The 17650-nt window shown below is 40.1% G+C and overlaps 2 protein-coding genes across 10 annotated transcripts in view; one reads left to right on the forward strand and one right to left on the reverse strand.

Moving 5' to 3' along the window:
- EVI2A (ecotropic viral integration site 2A) overlaps positions 1-2913 on the reverse strand; it is a 56571-nt gene extending 53658 nt beyond the window's left edge. Inside the window, exon 1 of the mRNA XM_083174181.1 lies at positions 2778-2913. The gene's annotated coding sequence lies outside the window, so the exon portion shown is untranslated. The remainder of the gene's footprint in view (positions 1-2777) is intronic.
- NF1 (neurofibromin 1) overlaps positions 1-12841 on the forward strand; it is a 234410-nt gene extending 221569 nt beyond the window's left edge. For 4 of the 9 annotated variants that reach the window (XM_083174174.1, XM_083174178.1, XM_083174179.1 and 1 more), the window contains one exon: positions 8714-12841. In XM_083174174.1, coding sequence (XP_083030300.1) covers positions 8714-8856 — 143 coding nt within the window. In that variant the 3' untranslated portion in view covers positions 8857-12841. Of the gene's footprint in view, positions 1-495; positions 7842-8713 lie in introns of those variants that run through there. The other 5 variants (XM_083174172.1, XM_083174176.1, XM_083174173.1 and 2 more) reach the window with 2 other exon arrangements.
- The last annotated feature ends 4809 nt before the right edge of the window (positions 12842-17650 follow it).

Consider the following 17650-nt stretch of genomic DNA (forward strand, 5'->3'; position numbering starts at 1 on the left):
AATAGATCTATAACCTTGTGGCAACAACAACAACAATAATAATAATAATAATAAAGTACAGCTGCAGTAATTACTTTCTTTGTTATTAAATGTCAATGGAATACAGATGTAGCCACCATTAACTAACGTGTAAATAGTCTCCTCCGCGATGGTTTTTGCATGTATTGTGCTTGTAGACAGGCGCATGAGAATAATCGTACGCGTGTCCCATTATCAATGCATTCTCTAATCAAAGGTGTGACTATTCACAACTGGCAAGTCGCTCCTGCGATGCGTGCTTATGCATCATGGGATAGATGAGGGCTGTTACATCTGTATATCATAAGTTGACCGATCTTTTAGTTGTTCACTTTGACCTCTAAACAGGTCATGTAGACTATAGTTTGTGTAACTATATTCATGTTTTGTCAGTCATTTGTTTCTTTTTTACACCATTATTCATGGTCTTTCTTTGTGTTTTTTATTTCCCACCCTTTACATTCTGTGTCTGTGAAGCTTCTCTGCCTTGCTCTAAATCTGCAGTTTTCATGCAGCCACTCCCTCATCCAGGTACTTCCTTTCCACCTCTATGCACGAGATCACTGACATGTGCTATTATAGCTTTGGCCGCTTGGCATGAGCAGTTATCTACTAACCTCTTAACATTGGGTGCAGTGCAGATAGTTGGCTTTTAGCGGGAGAGGTGCACACACTGGACTTGTAATATAATACAAAGTCAATTTTAAAACACCAGTTCTCCTGTTTCCTCAGACTGCGTAATCATAAGAAATACTGTCCCTGTTCTAACATGATTTTAGTTATGATATTGCTTTTCATATATATTTTTTAAAATAACTTTACTATCAACAATATTACAGAATCCTCTTTCTAAATTCATTTGTGTCTAGTCCCCTTGTCCTTTTTATTGTATGGCCCATGTTTATTATTACAGTCCAATAATATATTGGGTACCTGACACAAAAGCATATATATAGTATGTTGAAAAATATACCTCAGTGAGTTCTCTTAATTTGAGAAGGACTGGTCTTTCAGAGAAGGGGCTGTATGTTACTAGATGACTCCCTAGTGCCTCACACAACTTTCTCTGGTATGTTGCATCCAAAAAAGTCATGAGGAAGAATGACCCTTTTGCTCTTTGATCTCACAAAGTCCTCCATTCTACAGATTATGTACTGTGTACCAGTTGTGTACTAAGATACGGTTATGTCCCCATACATCTAACCTCCAATATGCCATGCAGCGTGAGTAAGCTGCCAAAGATGCATTTTAATTGCAATACAATATGTCTGGGACACACAAGGAGACTGACTAATTTCATATAATACACTTGTATATTGTGTGTGTGTATACTGAACAGAACTTGTATCATAAAAGCTGTAGCTGCTACATTATAGCACTTTGTATACAGATCCAGAGACTCCGCCACACACAGTACAGTCTCCTTGTAGTTGCATCACATTGCAAGTTTACAAAAAAAGACTTCTGATGCTAGAAGCTTCTTACGTGACATGACATGCCAAGAGGGGCTGTTTGGTATGACTGCAGCAAAGATGTATTAGGGCACATCCGTATATTGGTTTCCACTTCGTAGTCGGCTTTGCAGTACAATTTAATTCAACTGTGTTTAACTAATTTGCTGAATTTAAAATCTATACATTCTTTAATGCTTGTTTTTTTAGGAATTTATTTTAGTTTAGGTATTGTCATGTGGCAGCTACTGTAGTATAAGTACTCATTTAAATTTACTACAGAACAAGATCCCTTAGTGTACAGCACATTACTATACTGTAGATTGAACTTTAGACTTTAATTCACTCTCAATGAAATTGAAGAACTGGTGTTTTTAAATTCAATAGTTTACTGTGTATTGGCAAACTAACTTTATTAATCTATTGCATACAATTTCTATGCTTTTGCAACTCTTTTTAGAAGGTTCTAAAGGAGCTGTACTTCCCCAGATTTCCACACATTCTATTTAGTGTGCTCCCCACCAAAGATGATAGCATTGTGGATTCAATAAACCTGTAGCACCCATCTATATCCTGTGAGCTTACATTATGAAATGCGGATATACTGTGCCATTCTAGATGTAGCTCACTGCCATCTGTAGTGCAGCAGCAGCTTACATGCCAGGTCACTGGTTTGGAGAACGTGCCAAGTTTGAAAACTCACCTTGCCCAAAGGATAGTTGTTCTTTTAGGTGTCCAGGACATTGTCCTTTAAGGTAATATCACATTGTTACTAAGCAACAAATTACATAATGAGGAAAGCTTGTGTTTTACTTTTATATGTTTTTGTTTCATTACTACTTTCCTTATTTTTTTTGTTTGTTTCTGTATCAATTTTATTTTAATAAATATCAGATTTCTCGTTGAATTATCTGGAAAATGGACTAAGGGGAGTATGCAATCTGGGATCACGGCTGTCGATCCCTGCCGACAGCCGTGATCCTGGCCCGTTTGCGGTCAGATCGACCGCTCAACGACAGACGGGATTCAATGTCCCCTCTGCCGATGGGCGCAAAGGGAGGCGTGACTGCGAAAACGGCCCTGGATCCCGCATCAATGCTGTCGTTAATGACAGCATTGAATAGGGAGCCGCCGCAATTTCCCACGTCGGAAATAGCAACGGCACATTGCATACCCCCCTAAGCCTATCCTTAGAAGCACCCTTTTATGCCACTCTCCAGGCTTAATGAAGAAATAAAGCACATTTATTAAGCAAAAATAGTCATCATATACTTAGCAACATTAACATGACCTGCATACTGCACTTACCATTGGTATTCTGGCATCGCCATCCTCCTCAATGTTGGCATTCTGGGCACTGGAGTCTTTTCTACACCAGCATTCTGACCACTGGAGTGTTGACTGACTGCATGCTGTTTAGAAGGCAAAGGGTGGTGACACCAAATGTTGCTTTGATTTAGATTTATCTTATGTTCATTCGGTTTGCATTTTGTTAATTGCTAAAAAATAAACTATTAAACTTCTATTTTTTTTATAACATTGTTACTTTCCAGCATTGGTGCCTAACCCTCCCCACAGCCTAAGTCTAACCCACAGCACGGAATCTCAATGTGGCAATATCGCTGCTCACTGTGCTTTTATGAGCCAATCGCCTCATGAGCTGCATCGAAAAGCATAGCTGCATCTGTTGGTCCTCACTTCAGAACCATTTACTTCAGTTCTTTGATTAGGATATATTATATTAAGGCCCAATACTGATTTACTTATTTATTTTGTATTTCAGGGTTTTAAGATGACCGTGGCCTTAATATCTGTCATTGTGCATTCTATTGCTATTCAAGGTCTCTCATATCGAAAATGCTTGGGCCAGGAGTATTTTGGGATATCTGAATATTCCGTATTTTGGAATGTTTGCATACAATAATGAGATATTTTGGGCATGGAATCAAAGTCGTTTATAAAAAATCATTTTGTGCCTGAAAATATTATGAAATACTATTTTGTATGTGCCAATAGGCATGATAACTTGTAGATTTTTGATATAGGTTAAAGGGGATACATATGATATCCCGGCGGGTTATGGTGCCAGTGGTCAAAAGAACGATACGGAGAATCCCTTATCCTAAACCTCCTTTGTAGTAGCCTAACCTCCTGGATGAACATTTCCATGTTAAACTTTTTCCCATGTCAGCCTTTTAGGGTTGACCTAATTATGGTCGACCCTATGATCCATACCATATCTCGCATTATGCAAAAATAGTATACTTAACTCTCCCTAATACTACATTCTCTTGTAAATCATGAATTAATAGAGCTTCTTAACTTAAAAGATTTTATTGGTCCTGCCCTAGTATAACCTTTTAAATGCACATATGGCGTAAATAAATATCACCACATTAGATATTACGAATATTATAAAGAACACAATTTCTCTTTCATCCTTAGGGTTCCTGAGAGTCTTAACAATTGGGGGATAGATGGGTGATTAGTGGAGCCAGGCACTTTTTTTTTATTGTGTAACTTACTCCTCCCTTCTATGCCCACCTCCACAGTCCAGTTTCGAAATGTGCCTGGGAGAGCCGGTCACATCATCTGGAGCTCCAGGGTGATTTTGTTATTTTCTTTATTGATTTTTGCTTTTTTACAAACTTCAACAGGCTGACCATTTGCGTCATATCAGTCTGCTAAGAGGGAAGCTGCCCGGCATCTGGTCTCACCCTGTGGGGTTGGAGCTCAGATCCTCGGCTGCAGGGATATCAGTCCCTGGCGAACTTACATCCAGCAGCGTGCTGCTGAGATGGAGCCCCAGCAGCCCTCCGGCTGCTAGCTGGGGATCCCGGGAACATAGGTGGCTGAATATAGACAAGTGTAGGAGAGGCACCACCATGTGCATGCTCTCCCTAGTGGGCTCCCCTAACTGGCAATATACTGCAATCTGCTGCTAATGTGGAGAGGCACCGCTGCATACTCTCTCCCTCCATGCGGGGTAGTCGAATGGCAGAGGTGTAGCTTTTTACTGTGTGCAAAATGGCGGCATATAGCAGGGGGAAGCAGAGGCACAATAGTGCGCTCACCCTGTACTCAACAACCGTGCAATGGTGGACACAACTTGCAGGGGAGAGTGCAGCGCCATGACCTAGTGCTCTTTCTCTCCCCCGGCAGCACATTTGTGCTGCTAGCACACATGCTTCAAGTCAGAAGGTCATGATACAGGAGTAAGAGGCAGGGTTATCCCATAGCAGCTCTCTCCCCTCCACAGCACATCTTGCAGGGGGAGGGTAGGGGAAGTGAATTGTGCTCCCTCTCCCCCCAGCAGCAGCTCCTATTATATGCAGCTCACATAAGAGTTGAAACAGGTCCGAGCTTGGACTTCCCCAAGACAGGATCTTGAAAACAAAAACGTTTTGAGGTATGTTCCCATCCCTCCCCTCTTGTCCTGCAAATTGCGATTTAGTACAGAACAACCGGTAGACCACTGTCTCTCAAACACCACTTTGACCCCACACTAAATAAGGAGCTGCTCATCTTGCTCTTATATTAGGAGCTGGTTTGATGCTAAAGTTGGGGAGTGAAAAGGAGGCAACAATTGGAACTTTGTGTTATTTTCTTCCCTGATATTGCCTTCCATTTGTAAACTAGGCTTTAAATATGTGTAGCGGTATTTATACATGTATAGGTATCCTTCTTGATAGGACAGTGGGGGCTGTTAACATGAATTTCTGTCAGCATTCTGTCATCCATTTAGAGTAGAGTTCACCTTTTTTTAGGGAAATATTCAGTTTCCTGTGTAAGTAAGCAATTTCGCCAGGTCTGGTGTAACTTTGTGTGAAAAAAAGATACAAAAGGATGTGTATCTATAGAAATACGTATGTTTATGTATATATGTGTATTTTACGATATATTCTTATATTTATTTTTTTGGGGCAGCAGTGGCTCCTTGCACTTCTTAGAAACCTTCTGTTTCAGGAACTGCCCTGCTTGCATCTGTACTGAATAAGTATGGAAGCCCTTTGTAACAAGGGCTTCCCTCTTAAAAGTAGATCCCAGAATGAAAGGGTTCGTAGATCTCATGTCATAAGATATGAGGTACAATAGCAAGTTTTATACCTTGCTGATAATAGCCACCGATTTTTTCAGTTGGTGAACATCAACCTACTAGTTTAAAGTCTCCGAAGCCTTTCGCTTGGCCGGGTCAGTTATTGTCCTAACATTATGGTTTTCAAATTCATAAATCGCCAAACAATCCAGGGCTCTGTGTTACTGGAAGTGAGCGTTCGTATCCTGATAAGGATATCTTCGCTTTATGAAAGATTTGATGTAGGGGGAGTTTCCTAGTATCACTATATACTCCTTATTTCCTTTTGTAATATTTTTCTACTACAACACTCTGGTCTTACAGTTGACAATATTTTCCTTACAAGTCACAAGGCTCCATAGGGAGTTGTACTGGGTCACAAGGTTTACTCATCTGTGAACTTTAGTACTTCTCTATAAAATCTGCTCCTCTAGACCTGTTACTGAGGGTTTAGATTAATAATTTTATTAATACACCATTATACATGGGTGGGTAACGTTTTTTCGTGAGCATCTAAACTTTTCAGAGAATTCAATACTAAGTGTTAACCTCTGAAGATTAATGTCCTTGTGCATAAGAGAAGGGCCCTTTGACCAGACAAGAAAACCCCACAGGATTCGGCTCTGATCATCTATGTCGTGGACCTTCTAGCTCTGAGCACATAATGTTGGCTGGGTATGTTCTCAGCTGCCTGGCCATCAGGTGCCTTGCTGTGGGCATGGGATAGGATCACTTATCTCCCAGTCAGTTGGTTCAGCAGTGGTGTGGATCTCCCAGCAGTGTTGTTACTAGCTTCCTTATGCTTCTGAGTGCCTTACTACAGGCAGCTCAAAATTAACATAACATTTTTAAAAAACAGGGCATGTGCCTGGGTGCCCTCACACTAAATTCACAACCGAGTGCTATATGGTCATGCAGTCTCCCAAATACATAGTGATACATTGTTTTTGTGTTCTTGTCAGTGGTCATATTTCTTAAAGATCTTTTATGGGCTACACAACCATAGTTGTAACATTTTCCTCACATATGTTACCTGTGTATGGGTATCATGGTGATAGGAGTTGATTGGTTTAGGGGTTTTTTGTAACAGTGAGGGTCCTAGGCTGCAGGTTACTGATTAGAGTGGAAGGCTTGTGCACAGTGCTTCATGCCGTATATTGACGCGTCCTGAAAGTAATTTGTGTGGCAATAAGTCATAGATTTGCTGGTGGTAATTTTCCACTCTAATAACATTAAGAATGTGCAATAAATTAGTGATTAAAAGTAATATGTGATATGTAAACTATCTTACTCATTTAAAATTATAAATATTAAGCGTCATTCGAATACTGTGCACTCTTTGCAACTTTTACATTGTAAGCACTAAATGTCTGCCCCCTCAGTCACTTAATTTCATATCTAATACTTCCAACCATCCAAGTGAAAACTGTTTTAATTAATCGTTTATTTTATTTGGATTCATTTTTAGTCCAGTATTTAATTTTGCTGCGATAATTTACTGCAGGTAATGGATCAGCACATTGCTATCCAATTAGACTCTATAAGTAGCACATATCAGGAGTTATGGCTTGAGTGGCTCAGGCAACCAAATCATAATCTGCGATAACCAGCTGCCAGAGACCCATTTATATGCATTTAAGCATGGAATCGCGAACCTATCCCAGATTCCATGTTTTATCAACCGAATACGGGTTCTTGACTGCACAGTAAAAACGGGCTATAATTGGATAGCCCGATTTATACCTGTACCAGCAGTATATTTTAGCCTATTTTTGCTCTGCGGTTAATTACTGCAAGCAATTGGATACTGGGCTATGTATATAGAGTCCGAGGGAGAAATGTTTTTTTGTTTTTTTTCAGCAATGTCGTTTTTCTTTGGTAGTATAACTTATATCAGGCATGTCCTAACTATGGCCCTCCAGCTGTTGTGAAACTACACGTCCCATCATGCCTTGCCACAGTTTTGCTATTAGGGAATGCTATAACTATGGCAAGGCATGCTGGGATGTGTAGTTTCACAACAGCTGGAGGGCCACAGTGTGGACATACCTGCTTTATATGAAACAAAAACCTTAATGTGAAAAAAACACTATTTTAGATATTTTTTTTTCTTGCCTACTTCTCTTCCTCCCTTTTGTCTATTGCTTCCTTAGAAATAAGTTGCTCATCGTTATGTTTTCATTTGGATTGACTAAATGTGATTCCATATCTGTGATTGTGAATGTTTTATTCTGAATTGTTAAAAATAATAAAAATGTGGGTACTTATGTAGTATCTGGGCTGCCGATTTCTAAATCGGGTACATCGCATCGCATCGCATCGCATGCGACCATCGGATGCGATGCGATGACCCGATTTTTCCATAGGAATCAATGTTAAAATGGACTGAGTCCATTTTAACATGGAATTCAATGGGAAAAAGGGGTCCTTTTCATACCCCTACTATCCAAGTGGGCATGGAGTTGGATATAAACCTGTGGCGAGCGTAGCGAGCCACCGAGCCCGAAGCGTGGCGAGCGTAGCGAGCCCCGCGAGGGGACACAGAATACCGTCCCCTCGCGGGGCTCGCTTCGCTCGCCACGCTTCGGGCTCGGTGGCTCGCTACGCTCGCCACAGGTTTATATCCAACTCCATGCCCACTTGGATAGTAGGGGTATGAAAAGGACCCCTTTTTCCCATTGAATTCCATGTTAAAATGGACTCAGTCCATTTTAACATTGATTCCTATGGAAAAATCGGGTCATCGCATCCGATGGTCGCATGCGATGCGATATCGTAACGCATCTGATTGTATGCCTTAACATAAGGCATACAATCAAAAAATCGGCAGCCCAGATACTACATAAGTACCAAAATGTGTTATTTAAAAAAAAAGTTGCTCAGAGTTCTAATAGAGGAAATAATTATACTTTGATGTCTTTAGAAATAAGTTTGAAAAGAGAATTTGTTTTTGCTTTGTATCTTTTGTATATGGACTTATGCCCAAAGAAAATTTTAGGATGAAATTCCGTTTTTCATAATACAGTTTATTTGGTATAATGAATTGTTATTTACGTGCATAGCATTAATCTAGTACATTTTTTTTTTTTTAATGGTGCATGGTTGCATAACCTTTAACTACCACAGATGGAATATTAACTTAATTTTCTCTCTTGGTTTTTTACATCAGGGATTGATAAGGAAAATGTTGAACTATCTCCAACCACCGGTCACTCAAACAGTGGTAGAACGCGCCACGGTTCAGCGAGCCAAGTGCAAAAACAGAGAAGTGCTGGCAGCTTCAAACGTCACAGCATCAAAAAGATTGTGTGAAGATTTTTTTAATTGCCCTTTTATTTATTTTACAGTTCCTTTTCTAAAACAGACTTACCCAAGCGGTCTGCTCACCAGTGGCACCGCGCACAATATGATGCTGCACTTAATTTTCTTAACGTTCCCATGCAGTCAGCCATGTCGCCAGAAGATCAACATATTGAAAGCATTGCTTGAACTCAACACTGTTTGGTTTCCGTAGTCCTTTACTTTTTCCTTTTCCTATTTCCATTGTTTTCGGGAACCATGGTCACAAGCATATCGACAATTTGTGAATTTAAGAATGAAGGATTTTGTAATTATGATAATGGTGGCCCTGCCTTTACTGCATTAACTGTTTAAACTTTGGTGGCATTTTCACAAGTCCTTTTTGCCTTGTCTTTTTTTTTTACTATTTGTTTTTGTTTTGCATTTTACAAAATGTTAAGGCTAATCCTTTTCAGTGGCTTTGGTGGGAAAACAATCTTATTTAAATTCTCCCCTTTATAAACACTTTTAGCTGTGGAATTTTTTTTACCTATTTGCTTAAAAGCGATTTTCTGATCAGAATAAAATTGTTCTTGTTATGGTACTTTCTGTAAGTAAATATAAATCGGTGTGTGAAATGGGCCACTATACCAATTAGATTTCTGGGGACTTGCAATAAATTTCTTAAAGTAATTATATTTTTATTCTCTATATAATCCAAACTTCGTTGCTTATGCTGGTAAGGTATTACAGCATTACTTTCATCTTAAATGCACCAGTAATTGAGTTCTGTCCTTAAAATGCACTATTTATGGAAGGCAGAATGTATTATGAAATCAGTTTATTTTATATTATTTTTGTTGTTGTTGTTGTTGTAAATATGTGTATTACTGTAAGTTGACAAAAAAAACTGTGTAGTTTTTCAAGGTAACATTTGTGGTAAGTGCATTGGTTGCATCTGAGTAGTAAAAGGGCTTTAACTCCTTTCTGCTAGGCGATAGTTTCCTTAACCCTTCCAGAGGGGTGTTAAAAGATTTCTTGCACTTCGGGCATAATCTTTGATAAAGAGAAATGCCCTCAATATGGTTAGGGCATAATTTGCAATGAAAATGAAATGACATTCACCCACTGGGATGGTGCAATGTTAAAAAAAATAAAACAAAAATAATGGCCTTGTTGGGGCCAAATAATTAAATGGTACTATTAAACTGACATGGTCCTCCAGGTGTTGGCTAAGGTAGGCTGCATCATGAATCACGGGATGGAGCAGTCACATGTTAAAGGTCTAATGTAATTTACAAATCCATTAATCTTCATAGGCAGAAATCTGTCAAAATCTTGATCTTTCCTGTGTACATAATAAGTGTAAAAATTCAGATTCCTTAGTTCTAATGCTGGCTTTCTAAATTATCTAAAAAATCTTTTTTTTTTTTTTTTTTCACACAACAAATCAATTTTAGGTATTTTCTTTAAAGTTGATCAGGATTTCTAGAAAATGGCTTTAGAGTGGATTTTACTTAACAGACTCTGTACAGAGGTTATAGTTAAAGTGAGGGAAAGTTCTATCACTGTGAAAGATTTAAGTCTGATATAGCGTTAAGTATCAAATGACTGCCTAATCATTTCATATGGTATTTTTTATGATGTGCCACCACAGAAAAGCAGAGACTACATGCTATGGCTTCCCAGCTTTTCTGCTGTAAACATAGTTAGGCGATTGCTCAAGTACATTATTAACTCAGAGGAAAACAATCCTTTTTGACTAATTTGAGCAAAAGGGAAAGACACATAGGTGCTTGTTTTTAGGGCTTAAATATATTTACTGCTTAACTTATGTATAAATTAACACTTAGATGCTACTCAACAATTTGTCTTGGACTAAAACCCAAGAATGGCTTTAAAATTAAATACAAAATATAATTCTATGTAATAAACATATAGAGTGATTTTAAGTGTATTTCAGTAAATCAAACTCCACAGCTAAACAAATAGAAATAATGGTACAAATAATTGTTGGGATTTAATATAGCACATACGTAATCTGCATTTAATCACATTATAAATGGTAATTCACCGATGTAAATAAAAGATAAAAGTCCTATTTTGTTTTCTGACATTGTGATTTTGTTTTCTTTGTTTACAGTCCTGGAAAAAAAAAACTGTGGACAGAAACCTATTATGCAAATAGTCTGCCAAAATCCCAGTGTACTTCTGTTTAGCTATTTTACAGTAGCGGATGTTAATAAGGTGACCTGCACAATACACTCATATTTACATGAATGTATGTGTGCCGAACTGTCATCATGAGTTTTATAGTTATTGTATTAAGTAATATAATGGCCTAATATAGCATGATGATTTAATATGCACATCAGAGATGTTATACTATCTTAAGTCCATATCTTTTTCGTACACTTGTGTTTAATTTTTTCGTCACTTTAAGATACTGTAGTTTTCAAAACAGGATTATCCCGTTACAACTTTTTTTTCCTTTGTATGTGGTTGGACATGACGGTTCCACAAGGCATATTTACTTGAAGTCTTCACAGTTTTTGCATTCACGTTTCCTTCGGTGTATGTACAACATACAGGCTGTCTGTGGCAATCGTTGGCACTTCAGCTGCTTTTGAATGTTAAATCCCAGCATGCACTATTTTTCTGTAGCTGACTCTTGATATTTTCCTATGCTTTAACTATGTTCTCTTTTTGGCATTAAAATATGCAAGTCCTAGAAAACCTACACCATATTGTTTTGAGAAGTTACATTTAAAATACTGTAAGAGCTGTGTTGTAGTTTTTATTATCACAATAAGACAAGAGCACCACTCTCCTGCCTTAAGTGACACAACATTTTATTTCTCTAAAGCTTTTTGCGGAACACAGTCTTGTCGGTGCAAATAGAAATCGTGTCCCCAAATTACTATCTTGTTATGCTTCCTATAGTATTACAGTTGGACTAATATATGGCTTGTAATATGTTATTCATTTAGCTGTCATAATACTATGAATTCTGAGTAATACCAATTTCAGTGTTCTACCTGGTGAAGTCTTAAAAAATTGTTTTGATTTCCCTAAAGGGTTATTTGTATATTTTATGTAAACACTAATCCGGTATTAAACTGCAGTGTAATGAGGCTCCTTTTTAGTAGTATGGAAATTTGGTTTTGATAGCTGTATAAAATATTGACTCCTTTAATTTAGGGACCAGGTGAATGGGCAGGAGTGCAAACCAACTTGTATTCCTTTGTCTGCTTTGGATCAATCAAATATATCCCTGTTACTCATTTTAGTAAGTCAACCACTTTCTTGGCTATCTGAAATTGCTTGAATCTCTGATGTGCATATTAAACTCAATATAGATTTGTGTTCATGAACCTGATCAATTTCCTATTGTGTATATGGGCAGTCTATACGGTTTTTAACATTAAGTTTTAGGCAGTTATTTTCCCCTCCTCTTAAGCATGTCTTGTCCAATGTTATGCAACCGACTTTGCCACAAAAAGTCACTTTTAAGTGTTAGCAACATTACTTTTTTAATGCAGTACATTCATCTGTAAATATTTTTGTGTAAAATTTGACAGAAAAGTATATTTACTACACTGTAAATACATGTGACAATATATTGTATTATTTTGCTTTTTTGTAAAGCAGTTAGTTGCTGTACATGTATAACATACAAAATTTGATTATTCTAGTGTTAGTAATTGTTAACTTCTCTCCTTCCTGCTGTTGAGTATGTCATTTAAATTAAGAAAAAAATTATGCTGTGTACTACAAACTCTCACTGTGTATGATATATTATTTCTTTTCAGGCCATACAATTTCAAATGTTAATTTACTCACTATCCTGTTAATATTGTAAGCAAGTGTATGCCAGCAGGAATAAAACTGCCACCGCCAGCCAAACTGGCACCTAGATACAATTATCAGATATGATTTATCATAGCTGTTCTCTCCCCCAATGTTCCCTTATGTATGTACATCCCCTTTTTTGAAGTAAAATGTAAATTCAACCTGCCTTTTTTTGTGTTTATGGGTTATTATTGGTTTTGTACCTGTAAAGTTAATTTAACCACTTCAGCGGTATGCCTGGAAATTTTCTGAGCTCAGCTTCGCTGCCGCAGCGGGCTGTCCTGGAAAATTTCTGGGCATACCACCAGTAGGTAGGTGTGTGCCACTGGTGTCTCCAGCTGTGCACCACCTCTAGCAGCACCCTCCTGTCGCTCCCTTCCTGACCTCAGCGCTCCAGCAATCGTATGCCAGAGCTCCCCTGCCGCTGCTTCCACCACCATTCGCACTGCATCAGCGACCACATAGCAGGCCTGAGCCGCCCCAGACCCCTCCAAGCGGGGCCTGCCACCTGGTCACTGATGCAGTGCAAATGCCGGTGAGTAGCTCAGATATAAGATCGCAAGAGGGCGGAGGAACGGGGGGGTGGAGAGTTAGCACTGGCTGCTGCCTTTGAGTGGTGAGTATTGCCACCACCTAAGGGGTTAACAGTGTGCATTTCAGAAATTGAGTGAAATTATCCAAAAGCCACCAGGTGAAAAGAGGAATAGATGCTGATTACCCTGGGGTGATCAGTGAATTAGAGATGTGCAAAACGGATCATTAAGCCGAGCCGGGATCCACCGGAACTCCCAGTGAAACAAGATACGGATCTTTTAGACGACTCCTCGACTCGCTTTAAAAAAAAGGGGGGGGGGATATACATGACCAAGTAAAAACACTGATCGGTGGCTGGGTGCAGAATCGCCATCGATGGCGTCTGCACCGATGGCCATCCCTGGCAGCAGCAGCAGCTAATCTTTCTATCACTTGTAGTCAAAGCACTGTACTCAGTCTCCAGAGGTAGTACATCTCAGCTGCCACAGGTGGCAGCACTGAGATCAAGAAAATGCATTATAATGGAAAACGAAACTGAAACAAATCACCCTTTTGGGATCGGCGGCTCACTCGTTCTTGGATGGGATCCGTTCAAAAGATCCGGTTCGTTCGCGACCGGCCCATCTCTACAGTGAATGGTCCAACTGAATGCGTACCATACTCACTATCAAGGAGGACGTATTGAAACACGTAACAGTTTCTTTAAATACACAGCATTTCCTCATAGAAATCAGTTCTCATATGCAAGTAATCCAGCAATAGGGAAAGAATGAGCTGTCTCATTTAAAGAACTCCAATAAACCGTTAATAATACACAAGAAAAAATAAAAGCAATCACCTAAGAAGTGGCCACATTGGCGAATAGCCACAGTCAAAGTGAAGCAGATGTTAAACAATGTGGTCAATCAATGACAGCTTTTGGGTAACTTCACACAATTTCTGTCAAAGAAACCGTTCTGTTTCACTCCGTCTGATACCCGAGTAAGTATGGTATGGATCTGAAACAAGCAAATGACTAATTTCCTCCGGTATAATATTGCCTTTATCTTCATCATGCATGACCCTATAAAAAGAAGGGCTAAATAAACCTTTATACACACAAATCACTTTACTTTATAGTGAGTTCGGTACGAATTTTTGGATCCCCTCCCCCCATTTTTTATATTATTAATAGAATATATTGTGTCATTTATACAAATTTTTCCACTTGTTTTCACATTCTGAATCACCACGAGAAATTATCCTCACCCATCCCTTGTCAACATCTGGGACCTACCAACACAGACAAGTCCAGCGCCAAACATATCTACATTTTTTCCAAAGTACTAATTATGTATGTGCAATCCCCAAGGAATGGGAAAATGGCAAAGTAGGACTGTATACAACATATATAAAATCTCAATGCCTAGTACAGCATCAACCTATAGTGCTGCCGCCTAAGTAAGCACAAACAAAATATGCATTCTAGCAACAAAGGCTATGAAAAAAAATGAGTTATGGTTGACTTACCTTTGGTTAACTGTGCATGTGACCCACAGGGTGACATTGGGGTTGTAGGCGGATCCAAGGGACCATGGTACTAATCAGCAAAGCTTTGAGACGTCCCAGGATGCACGGCTCCTTTCCTCTATATCCCCACCTCCATGCTCAGCTCCTCATTTAGTTAACCAGCCAATAGCAGGAAGTGGAGAAGGAAGAAAACAGGTGATGAACATACCAGCAAACTCATGCGTAGACAGAGTGAGGAAAGCAGTGACCAAGGTCACTTAAATCACATCTTGTATACCAAAAGGAATACCTCAGGCCTATAAGGGTGGGTGCCCTGTGGGTCGCATGTACCTCAAAGAGAGAGCTAACTTGAAGGTAAGTCTAACATAACTCTAGTTTTCTTCTTTGACTTTCAAGAATAGCAGTACTCAAGGGAGGGAGGGTACCAGCCTGAGGAGTCAGAAGAACTTGACCAATTGAAGCATCCTGGGAGGCGAACGTGTCAAAAGCATAGAATCGAGTGATAGTATGAACAGATGATCATGTTGCGGCCTTGCACAATTATTCGGCGGACGCCCAACGGCATGCCACCCAGGACCAACTGACCTGGTAGAATGTGCATGAATAGAATTTGGTAGTGAAAGATCAGCTTGCTCATAGGCCTGCTGAATGACAAGTCCTATCCAGTGAGCCACAGTTTGTTCGCTGGCCAGCCTCGTTTGTGAAAACTGTAGAGCACAAATAATGCCTCTGACTTGGAATGGAAACAGTACTGTCAACATAAGTAGTTAGAGCCCTAACTACATCTAAGAACACTCAGCTGAGGACAGATCCACCAAGTTAATGGCAGCAATGACCATTTCCTGGCTGATATGGAACCTGGAAACAACTTTAGGGAGTCATTGGTGTCACATATGGTGGTTGGAAACGTATTTGGAGGAAAGTACATATGGCTGGGATAAATGCAATGTTGGAACCAGGTAGAGAGGGCTGACATATGCACTTTTAATATTCTCAGACCTAGGTCCAAACCTCTCTAGAAATCAAGTAGTTTTGCTGTTTTGAACACTTGTGTTGTCGCCACGAGCCGCACACCATAAAAAATATGTATGCCATATACCCCCCCCCCCCCAGATGGAGACCCTGCAGGTACACCCTGGCAGAAAGGACCCCTGGCCACGACTGAAATGAAACCGAGTTTGCGGAGACAGTAGGGTTTCCCCCATCAATGTTCCTGCTCCAGGCTGCCCAGGCAAATTCAGCAAGCCCTCCAATGGAGTAGGTAATGGCTCCTGTAATGGGGGGCAGCAGCAGTGTACCTCAGCCCAGAGAGGGCCCAACTCTCGCCCCCGGCCTCACAGACTCCCCTCTCCATCGCCTCACTGACTGACTCTTCCGCCCCCCCCCCCCACCCACACACACACTGAACGGGAGATGGCCTGTTTGAGCCCTTTCACTGCTGCACTGGAACAAGCGAAGTCCAGATGGTGCCGCTGTTGGCTTCCTAGGTTCTGCTCCACCCAGCTAAAATATGTACCCCTGTAGTTTTCCATATCTGTACTTTTCTTTTTTTTTTTTTTACCTGTTACCTATCTGGCTGTTGCAATCACCAAGTGGCACCACTGAATGGCTGCCTGGGTGCTGCGCAGCTCCCTGAATATATGTTCCCCATGTCAGTGTCCCTTATCAAAATATGTCTACTGCATATTTGTACGTGTTATATACATCTGTACTGTCTCTGTTTACTTGTTCCTACCCTGGCTGTTGCACAGCAATCCAAATCTAATTCCTAGTATACGCAATTATACATAGCCAATAAAGCTGATTCTGATACTCTATAGAATATCAGAATCAGATTTATTGGGCAGGTATACTAGCATATACTAGGAATTTGTTTTCAGTTTACTGTGCAACAGCAGGGTAATTAAACCGTATACAATATAAACAGGTGGGGGAACACGTACAGTCATACAGAAAGATATTGCATGGGGACACAGTGTTAAATTATGTGCAAAGGGTTATGGTGCGACTCGACAGTGACATGTTCAGAAGTTCATGTGTCAGCAGGTGAAATCGCTTAAGGGAAGAAACATTTTAGGCTTCTGGTGGGAATGGTCCTGTAGTGTCTGCCTGATGGCAACAGGTTAAACAATCTATGGCCAGAATGTAGTTGGTCCTTGACTATCTTCGTTGCCCGCTTTTTTGCTCTGGACAGGTAAATATGCGCCCTGAAGATCTTCTCTGCAGTTCTGACTACCTTCTGAAGTCTGCATTTGTCTCTCTCTCTCTCTTGCTGGTGGAGCCAGACAGGAGCATAGTACAGACTCCACAATCGCAGAGTAGAAGAGACACCAGAAGCTTTTGTGGCAGAAGTGAGTTTGCGCGCTCTAAGCATCGTTTGGATGACTTTTTTTTTATTTAGAAACCTTTCTGTTTTAGCATATCAGACTCAGGCACCATGCTGTCAGACAGGAGCTGCAATTCATCAGTATGAGATCACCGCCTTCCTGTTTGAATTTCCGTAGAATCCTGGGCATCATGGACACTGGAGAAAAGGCATATGTAAGACTAAACTTCCATGCAATCGACAGTGAGTCTGTGAAGCCAGCTTGAGGATCCCTGGAATGAGTCCCGTAAACTGAAATCATGTAATTGTGACGGGACGCAATAAGATTCATGTCCGGAGCACCTCAGCATTGTACCAGAAGGTTGAAAACCTCTCAGTGGAGTGACCATTCCCATTCCAGGGATGAACATGGCCAACAATGCAATGTTCTGCCAAAGTGAGAATTTTGGATACTCTCATGGCCGCTGCGCTGCGAGTGCCCAGTTTATATAGGCCACTGTCATGGCATTGTCTGACCATGCCTGTACCGGTCTGTTATGGTGAAGGTCCTGGGAGCGAATGAGAGCATTGTATACTGCTCATAGCTCCAAGATGTTGATGGACAGA

Source organism: Crinia signifera, chromosome 2, assembly GCF_055691185.1.
Source record: "Crinia signifera chromosome 2, ASM5569118v1, whole genome shotgun sequence".
Lineage (NCBI taxonomy): Eukaryota > Metazoa > Chordata > Amphibia > Anura > Myobatrachidae > Crinia > Crinia signifera.